This window comes from Tenrec ecaudatus, chromosome X, assembly GCF_050624435.1.
Source record: "Tenrec ecaudatus isolate mTenEca1 chromosome X, mTenEca1.hap1, whole genome shotgun sequence".
Lineage (NCBI taxonomy): Eukaryota > Metazoa > Chordata > Mammalia > Afrosoricida > Tenrecidae > Tenrec > Tenrec ecaudatus.
Window position 1 is genome coordinate 81199395 of NC_134548.1, and position 13688 is coordinate 81213082.

Here is a 13688-nt window from a genome sequence, read left to right on the forward strand (position 1 = left end):
CACCAAGGCACATAATATTTAAATGATACAACTTTGAGGAAAAGGAGAAAATGATGAGAGCATCTAAGGAAAAACAAGCAATAACCTATAAAGGTTCCCAAATAAGAACTGGCTCAGACCTATCAGTGGACACTATGAAGAAGAGGAGAGAGTGGAGCAACATGTTCAAAACACTGAAAGAAAATAACGCAAACCCAAGAATACTCTATCCAGTCAAATAATCCATCAATATAGATGGAAAAGTTTGAGTTTTCCTAGACAAGGAACAACTCAAATAATACTTTAAAAGAAACCTACAAAATACCCTTGCCAAACTAGTATGGGCAAAACAGCACTCACCGAGCACAAATAAGAGAACACCAAGTAAAATAACCCCACCCAGAGGGCAACAGAGCGAAAATAGCCCCAAGGAAAGCACTTGGATCAAGAGTGGAAAGAAGGCAAGAATGAAACACATATACATGCACAACACACTGATAAGGAACAAGGTACAAGAAGACATCACAGAGTTCACAGAAGGATGTAACAACCCTGACTACCAATGAACGGAACTTAAGCATTTAAAGGGTGAAGCTAGCAAACTGGCTTAGAAAACATAACACGTTGATCTGCTACCCACAGGAGACATATCTCAATATTAAAGAAAAAAATAGGCTGAGAATCAAAGGCTGGACAAAAATATACCAAGCAAAGGACAATTCAAAATAAAGCAGGGATTGCAATCCTAATCTCAGAAAAAAATAACTATCTCAAAGGGCCAAAGACGAGGGGCACTATATAATGAACAAGGGAACAGTAGAAAAAGAACCAGTGAGCATAATAAATATATGTGTGCACAACAAGAGACCTGGGAAATTGGTCAAACATGCCACAAGATGAAAAAAGAAATTACAGGCTCAACAATTATAGTAGGTGCCTTTAATGCACTACTCTGCCAGAAAGACAGATCACAGGGAAAGAAGCTTAACAAGGAGGCTACAGATCTAAACATGACAATCAGATGACTTGACCTGATAAAACATTATCAGAGCACTCAACCCAAATGCAAAAAATCACATTCCTTTCAATCTCACAGGGAACATCCTCCAAGACAGACCACATGTTGGGAAACAAGTTCAATTTGTATAAATTCAGGCAGATGGAGATCATACAAAAGCACAATTAAGAAAACAAGGGAAAACAATTGGAGGGTGAATAAGTCTCTATTGCAAAAGGAGTGGGTACTGGCCCAGATCAGAGATGAAGTCAGGAAGTTTCTAGAAACCAACGAGAATGAGAATATGATGTCCCCAAGCATTTGGGACACAACAAAGGCAGTTAGCAGAGGATGTTTGATAGCAATACATGCACACATGAAAAGGGAAGAGAGACTTATGATTGCTATAGTGACACAAAACTTAAAGCAATTAGAGCAGAGTCAACAGGACAATCCGACTTACAGCAAAATAAAAGAAACAATAAAAATCAGAGCTGAGCTTCATGAGAGGGAAAATGAGAAATCTATGGAAAAAATTAATGCAGCTAAATGTTGGTTCTTGGAATCGACAGACTGCCGGCAAACCTACCCAAAGAAAGGAAGGAACAAATTTCTATAGCAAGGATGGGGGATAAAACAGGGAACATTATAACAGATCCTAATGAAATCAAAAGGATAATTACACAGTACTATGAAGGCTTGTACGCCAATAAATTCAACAATTTGCAAGACATGTACAAATTCTTGTTAAATTAAAAGAACCATGTGATAATATCGATAGATACGGAAAAAGCATTCGACAACATCCAACAGAGTATGTTTCAGACACTCAAAAAGATTTGAATAGAAGGAACATTCCTTAATATAATATAAGCTATATACGAAAAACCAAGAGCCACTGTGGTAGTCAATGGAGATAAAATAAAAACAATGTCACTGCAAAAGGGAACCAGACAAGGATGCCTTTTGTCCCCACTCTTATTTAACATCGTACTGTAGCTCCTAGATAACAACATACGGCAAAGAAAAGACATCAAAGGTATTCACCTGGGGAAGGAAAAGGTGAAACTCTCATTATTTGCAGATGATATGATTTTGTCTATGGAAAATCCTAAAAGCTCCACAAGGGGAGTACTGGAAGCAATAAAGGAATATGGCAGAGTGGCAGGATACAAGATCAACAAACAAAAGTCTATCGGACTGCTGTACACATTGGACAAGACCACGGAAGGATATACCTGACTAACAAAACAAAAGATTTGTAGGAGGAAAACAACAGAACACTATTATAAGAAACCAAGAGTAACCCCAACAAATGGAAGAATATCCTATGCTCATAGATCGAAAGACTCAATATAATAATCAGTTCTGTCCAAGGCACTCTATAAATTTAATGCTATCCCGATACAAATATCATCATCTTTCTTCAAAGAATGGGGAAAAACTGATCACCAACTTCATGTGGAGAGGGAATGAGCCCAGAGTAGCAGAGAACTCTTCAAGAAGAAGGACAAAGTGGGAGGCCTTGCATTATCTGAATTTATCACCTATTATACAGCCATAGGCATCAAAACAGCATGGTACTGGTATAATGACAGATAGTCAGACTAATGGAAAAGAACTGAAAACCCAGAAATAAAATCATCAACATACACACAACTGATGATTGATAAAAGCCCAAAACTTATCAAATGGAAACAGATGCCCTCTCCAACAAGTGGTGCTGGAAAAATGGATATCTACTTGCAGAAAAATCAAGCAAGACCCTTACCTCACTCCATGCAGAAGAATAAACTCAAGGTGGATCACCGAACTTGAGGTAAAACCCCAAACTATTAGGACCATCAATGAGGGTTTTGGGACAAATCTGAGAACTTGACTCAGGGAATACACAGGCTATCAGAAATAGGAAAGGACACAAACACAGCGGAGACACAAATTGACAAGTGAGATATAGTGAAGGTGAGACACCTGTGTGCATCGAAAGAATTCACCAAGAGAGTAATAAGAGCCCACAGACTGGGAAAACATCTGTAGCAATGACACATCAGACAAAGGCCTGATTACTAAAATCTACAGTACTCTGGCTAGCTTACAAAAAGAAAAAAACCAAATTGCCCACTGAGGAGGTGGACAAAGGACCTGAACAGAAGTTTTACAAGGGCAGAAATCTGAATGGCCAATAATCATATGAGGAAATGTTCCTGATTATTAGCCACAAGAGAGATGCAAATCAAAACAACTATGAGGTACCACCTAACACCTCAAAAGTTAACCCAATTCAAAAAACCAGGAAGTAACAAGTGTTGGAGGGGCTGAGTTGAGATAGTAACTCCTGTCTACTGCTGGTGGACCGGAAAGTATGTACTGCCACTATGAAAATCAATTTGGCAATATCTAAAACACATGGAAATCGTGCTACCATATGACCGACCCAGCAATCCCCAAACTGGGCATATACACAGAAGAGGTAAGAAACAAACCACACTAAGACATCTGTATTCCAATGTTCATTGCAGCACAGTTCACAATTGCAAGGAGTGGGAAACAACCCAAATTTCCATCAATGGACAAATGGATTAAAAAACTGTGGTACATACATATAATGGAGTAATAAGCATCCCTAAAAAGTAGTGATGAACGTATGAAGCACATTGCCACATGGGAAAAACTGGAGAGAATTATGCTAAATGAAGTAAACCAAGTACAAAAGGACAAGTACAACATGAGTCTGCTGACATAAGCTTAAAAATGTGACGGGGCACAAGGAAAAAGCTACTGTATACATACATTCCTAGGGTGAGATCCAGGTACTATGGTAGGGACTAAACCCAATCCAGGAATACATATGGCTGCCAACTAAAAGCAGGGGTTATGAAAAAAAAAAGACATGGGTAGCAGAGCAATAGAGCACTAACCAACCCAAGGGGAGGGCATTGTTTATATGTCCACAGGACAGTGAGAAAGGGAACAGACTTCAACCCAGTGCGCCAAGATGCGAATGCAACATACTGGCATGAAGCAGGGAATCAATACAGAGGTCTATGGGTCGGCATCAATCCCGAATACATGGACACCCCCGGCCCCCAGAAGAATTCACTTCAGAGCATAGTAATAAACGTACAGCTCAGGGAGAGGGGCACGTCTGATTAGAGCACACAAGAGGAAATGAAGAGGGAAGGAGAAAGTGGAATACATCCTGGCCCACCAAACCCAGAGGACGATATTCCTTCTCAGAGCAGCCAATTCACAGAGAAGACCATAGGGTCAGCCTCACAACGAGACACAACATCCCTCCCTGGCCCACAGTTATAAGGGACAACACTGGAGGCACAGTTTTGAAATTGTGCCTGATCTGACCCCACCACACCGGAGCGAAATGCTAAGGGTGTGCAAAAGAGCAGTAAGGGGAGTAAAGCAATGAAGACCCCAGGGAATACCAAAAATAGATTTTGGGGGCAAGGCGTGACACCCCATCAGACTCAATCACCTTGAAAACAGTCCTAAAGGTCAAAAAAGAACTATTTTTAGGCTTTTCTTTTTATTTTTGTTGGTTTTGTTGTTTTGTTTTGCTGTCTTTTTTTTTTTTTTGGTGCTTATTATTATCTCTGTATGTCTGTCTAGATAAAATTGGTGGGATAAATAATCCAGAGGGGAAAACAACTTGACTGATGATTCTGGCGGGACATGGGAGAGGGGGAGGTGGGGGAAAGGAAGTGGGTGTTAACAAACCCAGGGACAAGGGAACAACAAGTGATCTAAAATTGATGGCAAAGATGGTGTGGGATGCCTTGTAGGGCTTGATCAAGGACAATGTAACTGAGAGGCATTACTGAAACCTAAATGAAGGCTGAATATGATAGTGGGACAAGAGGAAAGTAAAAGGAAATAAAAGAACTAGGAAGCAAAGAGGTCTAAATACAGGCATGTACATATGTAAATATATTTTTATATATTTATATATAATGATAGGGATATAGATTTATAATATAATGATATAATGAGTGGGATATAGATTTATGTACATATATTTATACATTAAGTATTAAGGTAGCAGATAGACATTGGGCCTCTACTCAAGTTCTCCCTCAACGCAAGAACACTTTGTTCTAAGAACCCGGCATTACATGATGCTCTCCTTCCCAACACGATCCCTGAAGAGAAAATGGATGCATAAGCAAATGTGGTAAAGAAAGCTGATGGTGCCCAGCTATTAAATAATATAGCTTCTAGTGTCTTAAACAAGTGGCTATTTAGCCGAGAAGCAACAAAGTCCACATGGAAGAAGCACATCAGCCTGTATGATCATGAGGTATCAATGGGATCAGGCATCAGGCATCAAAGATCAAGAATTTAAAAATCATATCAATGTGAATGAGGGGGAGCATGGAGTGGAGACCCAAAGCCCACCTGTAGGCAACTGGACATCCCCTTTCAGAAGGGTTACAAAGAAGAGATGAGCCAGTTAGGGTGCAATATTGCACCAATAAGACATACAACTTTCCTCTAGTTCTCCCACCCCCACCCCCGACTATCATGACCCCAATTCTATCTTACAAATCCGGCTAGACCAGAGCATATCACTGGTACAGATAAGATCTGGAAACACAGGAAATCCAGGACAGATAAGCCCCTTGGGACCAATAATGAGAGCAGTGATACTAGGAGGGGAAAGGGGAGTTGCGGGAGAAAGAGCGGAACCGATCACACTGATCCACTTAGAACCCCCTGTCGGACATATCACAGAAAAGTGGGTTAAGGAAGACATCAGTCAGTGTAAGACATGAAAAAAAATTATAACTTATCAAAGGTTTGTGAGGGAGGGAGCTAAAAAATGAGGAGTTGATACTAAAGGCCCAAGTAGAAAAAAAAAAGGTTTTGAAAATCATAATGGCAACAAATGTACAAATGTGCTTGACACAACGGATGGATGTATGAATTGTGATAAGAGCTGTATGAGCCCCCAAAAAAATTATTAAAAAAATTTTAAAAGAGACCCTTTTCATGAAGATGGCGCCGAAGGCAAAGAAGGAAGCTCCTGCCCCTCCCAAAACGGAAGCCAAAGCAAAGGCTTTAAAAGCCAAGAAGGCCGTGCTGAAAGGTGTCCACAGCCACACAAAAAAGAAGATCCGCACGTCACCCACCTTCCGGTGGCCCAAGACCTTGAGACTAAGAAGGCAGCCCAAATACCCTTGGAAGAGCGCTCCAGGAAAAATAAGCTGGACCATTATGCCATCATCAAGTTCCCCTTGACTACAGAGTCTGCCATGAAGAAGATCGAAGATAACAACACACTTGTGTTCATTGTGGATGTCAAAGCCAACAAACACCAGATCAAACAGGCTGTGAAGAAGCTCTATGACATTGACATAGCCAAGGTCAACACCTTGATCAGGCCTGACGGGGAGAAGAAGGCATATGTTCGACTGGCTCCTGACTATGACGCTTCTTCAGATGTTGCCAACAAAATTGGAATCATCTAAAGTGAGCCCAGCTGGCTAATGCTAAATATAAACTTTTTCAATATAAAAAAATTTTTTTAAGAAAAATATTTTTAAAACAAGAAAAATGTTCCCATGAATGGAATCGCAGATTTGACAAGTGTATTAAGAGTAATGGAGAATACTTTGAAGGTTGTTTTGTTAAAAAAATTTAATATAAAGCTTTAAAAATATTCCATTTTTGGGGTGTAACCCCTTGTACATCTCAGTACATATTTTTCATCTACCATTTCTTGATTTGGTTGCAGAGGATCAAAAGGATATTTGAAGGCAACTATGTATTGTGAAACAAATCTTATATGGGTACAGAAATACAATGCTGTCTGCTTTGGTCAATTTTTATTAAAATGCTATGCTATTATACTTTGAAGACTGCCCTTCCATTTTCCTCTTTGATCCTTTTTAGATGACTCACATCTATCACATCAAAAGGATGTGACAGAGGGATTCAAAATGGGGTTGGACAAACTTATGAATGATATGTTCAGCAATTTGGGAGTATAAGTAGCTAGGAGCCTTCAAATGGGAAGGAAAACACTTGCATTAAAAAAAAATCTATTATGGGCCAGGAAGTTAGTCTAATACTTGAAATGCACCTCATTTACTTTTGCAGAGTATTTCGGTATAAAGAACATCTCTATAAGGTCAAAACCGCATCATTAAGACGCATAGCTTTACCAGTTGTTGTTAGGTGCCATTAGGTTCGTTCCAACTCACAGCAATCCTATGAACAACAGAAGGACACACTGCCAGTACTAAGCTGTCCTCACTGTCACTGCTATGCTTGAGTTCATATAACAGAGTAAGCACAAATCTTTATTAAAATTTTATCAACTTTGGTACACAGATGAATCTATGAATTTTCTATTGCTTCCTAGGAATCGAACACCCACTCCAAGTTTATAAGAATTAAACTGCCTTTCAGCTACAACTTTTTAAATTAATTATTTTATTGGCAGTCTCTTACAGATCTTATGACAGTCCATAATTAAATTGCATTAAGCACACTGGTACATATGTTGTCATCATTTCCAAAACATTTTCTTTCTAGTGGAACCCTTGGTATCAGCTTCTCGTTTTTCTCCTTCCTCCACCACCTGCCCACACTCATGAATCCTTGATTAATTATACATTATTGTTATTTCATATCTTATACCATCCATTGTCTCCCTTCACCCACATTTCTATTATTCGTGCCCCTGGAGGTGGGGAGTTCTATATCCAAACTTGTAATCAATTCCCTCTTTCTCCCTCTTCCCCTCACTCCCCTCATGGTACCGCTACTCCCACTACTATTCCTGAGGGGTTTTTCTGTCCTGGATTCCATGTGTTGAGAGGTTTTATCTGTACCAATGTACGTACTCCGGGTTAGCCAAATTTGTATAGTAGAACTGGGTCATGATAGTGGGGAGTGGTGTTAATATTCAGGAAGTAGAGGAATGTTGCGTGTTCAATCAGTGCCATTCAGCTATAACTTGATCAGTTTTTAACATTTCATTATTTTCAATTAAAATATAATCTAATATATTCTAACCACAATATCAGTACTTACCATTATATTTCATAAAGCTTCCAAATACTAAATAAAGGTAAGCTGAGTCAAGAAGAGACTTCTATTAACTGCAACACCATTAAAATACCTCTAATTATAGTGCACCTTTTATTTGTATTCTACATACATTGAGTAGTACGTTATACTTATCATACTTTATCTGTTGTTAAAGAAAACTAGAAGGAAATTAGTTTAAGTTATTTCTAATTTTTTAACAAAGTAATAAATTTGAAAAGCATAAACTTTCTCATATGTACAGCTTCTGGACTGTGAGGAATCCATTTTATAACCAGAGAATCAGATTTGGAAATGGCTTGAGAAGGTGGGGTTATCCACAGTGGTTTGTGATTTTAATTTGCATTCTAAATTCTACAATTCTACATCCTCAATTGTGATGACATGCGTCTGTCAGGTATGGGGATGGGTAGGAATAAAGGGGATCATTAGCACACTCACAAGCCTCAGGAATCTGTGCTGAATTTGTTTTAGGAAAAGTAGGACTGATTTTTTTGCCCTGGAAAACTTAAAGCCTATTCTGTATAGCTAAAGGAGAATTCATATAACATGCTTCACACTTGAGATCATCCTGTCGCAACCTCTGTATATCACTAATAAATAGAAAAGAGCAGATACGTCTTTGTAGTAAGTATGTGCTTATTAAATTTTACATTGGTCTAAGAAACTCCAGAGTCTAAGACTACCACTGAAGAACATGTGCTACCTACCACCTACAGGACATGTTCCAAAAAGACAAAAATCTCAGCTTATATATTTTTAAAATAGCTCCTTCTCTTTGAGGCTGGGGGATGAAAATATGCACATATTCCAAAGAGTTCTTTGTGTGAACAGGTGACCCCTTCCCACAATCTCTGTAATTAATTGAGAAATTAAAGTTGGTTGGCCTTTGAGATCTCTTGTTAAAACAACAACAAAAAAAAGGCAGAAGGTCTTAGATATTTGGGAACAAGAGTCTACTATTCTGCCAAGACAGTATGTTATTGTTATTGGAGTGTCTCTCAACAAAACGGTATTGAGTGGTGAGGACGTGATTTTGATTAGGTGGAATGACTCAGCTCTTCCCCTTAAAGAAGGGTGGACTTGTCAGAGCATTACTTACCTCATGATCGGGGATCTCAGAGGATAATGTTTTTCCTAGTATGACCCCGGTCAAGTATGTCCAGCATCGAGCTGTGTTGGCATGGTGGTAGCCTCCTGTGTCCATCATGAATTGTGAAGTTAGGAAAGAGTAGTCACAAAACAGCAGGCAAAGGAAGAAGAATAAGAAAGGAGAGAAAAGTGTCTTAATAGAACAGTTAAAAAGACAACTTCAATGTACGGAATTTCACCTATACATCCCTTTATGAGTTTTGTTTTTCTTTTGTTTTAAACAGTTTTATTGGCACATAATCCATATCACATACAATTGAATAGTTCAATCATATCAAGAAGAGTTGTATAATCATTACCACAATCAATTTTACAACATTTTTTTCTTTCCTGTACTCATCCCTTTATGTTTTAAAACCACTTAGCATGCAATCTTTAGCGCAGCAGTGAGATCATACACAGGACAGAACTGGGAGGTCCCAGGTATACAAAGATTAAAGAAGCTATCATCTCTGAACAAATATGTACCTGGGGAATGAAAAATCCCTAAGTCCTTCAAGAGCTATTAGCAAGTTTTAGATCTCTGGAGCACAGATTTCTTTTTTTAATTTAATTTAATTTTTTTTGGAGCACAGATTTCTTGATTTGACCTACAATGTGAAGGTTTCTGTGATGTATTTTGCATCAAATCAAATCAATGGCTTGGTATAATTTATATTTTAAAACTACTAGACAATATAGCCCTACAAAAGTACAGGAAAGAGAAAACAAAAGATGCTGACAGAAACAGACTTCCTTCTTTTAATATCAACATCTCTTTTTCCCAGCTATCTCAGGCCGGGGGGCAAGGATAAAAAAAGTTGAGATGAGTATATTGACACTCGGACCTACCTCGTCAGGTCTTGCCACAGTCACCCAGCAGTCATATTATACGATCTAATAATCAGTCTGTTTTTTATTCTAAAGAGATGTGCTCTTGCCATGTAAAAATCAGAACACTGGCTTTCAGCTAAATGCTAATACTATGGGGGTAAAATGGAAAGATTTCCTAACACCAATAAAGCTTTGGGGAAATCAAATCAGGTCTATTTTAAGTAGTGTGACCATAAAATTTATCATCAAAATGGTTGACTTTTAAGAGTAACAGAGGGCATTATTTATAATTACACTGGGTTAAACAGGTATAAACTGGGATATATTATGACCTTTTTTGAAAGTCTTTCTAACATTTGAAAGGTAAAGGATCCTAGGGTATCTAAAGTATGTCTCAACAGGGTTCACAGAGGATTTGAGATGTAGCTTTGCATATTTGTATTTAGGGGCTGAGAATTTTCCATTTCTAGGGGGGAAATTGAAATAAGAAGATTGTCCTAAAGCGAGCTCCTTGATAAATATAAAAGTAAACAGTATTGCTAAAAATAATAGTAACTTTTATTAAAAAATATAACAACATGAAGCTATTGTTTCTTGACATATCCTCCATCTAGCCCTAGAGGCTTCTGAAGGCAATGTTTCCATTTCCCAAACCTTTCCTAGAAGAATTCTGCACTCTTTGATTTACACCATGTTGAACAGCATTGTTGGCATCCTAGAAGGCCTCAAATCGTGTTCCTTTTAAATGTTCCTTGAGTTTTGCGACCAAAAAGATGCCCGAATGTCATAAGGTTGTAGAGCAGATAGAATAAGGTTTGAACAAAATTCTCATAAGACAGTCCTTTTTACGGTTAAAGAATGAACAGTGCACTGTCCTGATTTGTGTGTGTGTGTGTAGAAAAAAAATATTCTACACACACACACACACACACACGTAACTTTCCTGGCATTTTTCTCACCAATGCAGTTTTCAATTTTCTTAAAACTTTTTCATAGTAAGCCCCATCATCATCCATGTCCTTTGGGAAAATCTATCAAGATTATCCCTTTGGAATCACACAAAATAGTTACTATTATTCTCTGAGCTGTCTTCGCTGCCTTAAATTTAACTGGTCCAGTAAAGACCCTCAGAAGTCATTGTTTTGACTTAACCTGTTTTTTGAAAGCACCTTAATAAAACCAAGACAAATGTATTACAGAGAGAAGTTTATTTTTGTTTGTTTGAAACAAGCCCATGCTTATATGAACTAGAATCTTAGTAGAAATATTTTTTAACTTACGTTATTATTGATATGTTCCCCTTTAAATATACCTGATATGGGAAAAACTGAATTTATAAGATAAATTTACTTAAAAAGGATTATTTCTTTTTAAACATTAGTTCTAGATTTTGTTTATATAGTAAGGTCTGATGTCATAAAATACAATTTGATTTGTAAAGACTGTATTTATACACAAAAAATTTTAAGGAATACACGTTACATAATAAAAATGTTTGCATGCTACTATGATGTTGGACAGATTTCAGCAGCACTTCCAGATTAAGATGGACTAAGAAGAATGATCGGGTAGCCTACTTCTGAAAACTAGCCAAGGAGGCCCTATGGATCTTCACAGTCTGATGTGCAATGAATAATCGGGATGGCACAGGACCAGGAAGTGAGTGTTTTGTTCCACAGTGTATGTTGTTATCATGATGGCAGTTAAGAACAACAATAACAACCACCACCACCACAATGGCTGTACCTGTAGTATAATTATCACACTTAGTGCATCAAAGAAAGTAATATTTCACGCAGTACTTATCAATTTTCTTTTCCTTGGGTTGAAGTAAATTTTGCCAGTTTTTCACCAGTAAGAGGTTATATTTTATAAACACCTTTAGAACTTAAGGCTGTCAAAGGGCTCCACTTGTATGTTGCTACTGCATGCTCACTCATTTACAAAAGGTCCCTTCCAATTTCTTCTACTTTGTTTTTATTAGATTTTTTACAAAAGTTTGACCAAAAAATAAAAATAAAAACCACACAGATACGGTCAGTACAAACCCAAACTAAAAATCCAACAAGCTATTTAACAGCCTAATATATATTAAAATCAATTTACTTGAACAATCAATATATATATTAATATATTAAAATCAATTTATTTAACATGCCATTTTAACACATCAATTCATTTTTCCAATGAAATAAAGATTGTACCAGGTAGGCAGACTGAAAATTCTAAGCAAGGCATCTTCAGAAGTGATTGACATTGTAGAAGATCCCTTGCACAAATGTGCAAAGCCTTCTACTGAATAGACTCCATTTTTTATTGATCGAGTAATGAAAAAAATATCAGTATACATTGAAGCTAAAAATGTCCTAGAGACACTTTACAACTATCAATTTTGTCACATTTTAACAAATTAATGTTTGCCTTTTTCTGAGGAGTGAGAAATTGTTCTTAAACTCAGCTTAGATATTCATTTTTAAATATTTACTAATATATCAATAAGGTTAGAATTTTAGTACTATGATTTCAAGAGGTGATTAATAGAACTGAAAATCAAACATGGTACTGAGAAAGACAGATCAAAGTCCACTGGGGTTAACAACTTTTATGCTTTTAAGATCTGAGGTAACCATTAACCAAAGAACCCTTGCTTCATGAATTGAAACTTAAGTTTTCAGAGTGCCAAGCTGAGAAGTTTGTCAGAATACAGGGTGATAGATTTCATTGATTCAGGTTTTTGGGCTGTAGGTAGTTTGGTATTATTCAATCTAAGAAAGCAAGTTTAAATTAATGTTGATATAAAAATATGTGGAGGAATGTCAACAAATTCTCATGCAATCTTCCTTTGTACTCACCTCCTCCCAAAATAAGTGTTGCTAATTGCCACTGAAGGATATACTTAAGACACTTGCCAATTCCCACTGGAGTCATGTTAAAAGAACACATGGGATCCCCAGCCATTGTATCAGCTCCAAGCTGTAAAACCACTGCTTCGGGATTAAAGGCTGTGTACACTTCCTTTAACACACTGAAGAAAAGAGAAAGGATACAAAAGATTTTAAAAAAGGTAAATTAGTTTGTTCTAGGGTTAATGGTCATTCTGAGAATGTCGCTGGGTAGAGTTGAATAAGAGATGAGTTTCAAAGCAAAATCACGATTCTCCTGTGGAGATTCCAACACACAGTGACCATGGAGAACACGGTAGAACTACCCCATAGTGTCTCCAAGTTTTTCAATTCAAGTTTAAGGATGCAGAAGGCCACATCAGTCTCCAGTAGAGCAACTGGTGGACTCTAACCAACAACTTGTTGGGTAATAGCTGAATGCTTTAATCAAAGTGCCACCAGACCCTTCCTATAGCTTAATAAACCTGACTTAAGAAAAGAAACAAAACTTCCCTTCCATTCCCATCCTTTACCAGGTAGAAATTTACCTGTTTTTTTAAGAACTTAAATTTAGTTTTAACAGTCTTAGATTATATAATGTATACATATCTCCATTTTAAAACCTGAGAAAGCAAGGCATATAAATAAATGATTATTTCTAATAACTTAGGATTATAAATGTAATTGGAGTTTATCATCTAATTGTCAATGGGACCTATGGGTCAAAGCTCGTACTTTGGAAAACATAGATGTTATCAGCTTTTTACTATACGAAAGGAACCCAAGAACATTAGATG

The 13688-nt window shown here is 37.4% G+C and overlaps 1 protein-coding gene across 5 annotated transcripts in view; it reads right to left on the reverse strand.

Moving 5' to 3' along the window:
* HDAC8 (histone deacetylase 8) overlaps positions 1-13688 on the reverse strand; it is a 316573-nt gene that overhangs the window by 163993 nt on the left and 138892 nt on the right. For all 5 annotated transcript variants that reach the window (XM_075539578.1, XM_075539580.1, XM_075539579.1 and 2 more), the window contains 2 exons: positions 12862-13034; positions 9147-9241 (listed from right to left, as the gene is read on the reverse strand). In XM_075539578.1, coding sequence (XP_075395693.1) covers positions 9147-9241; positions 12862-13034 — 268 coding nt within the window. The remainder of the gene's footprint in view (positions 1-9146; positions 9242-12861; positions 13035-13688) is intronic.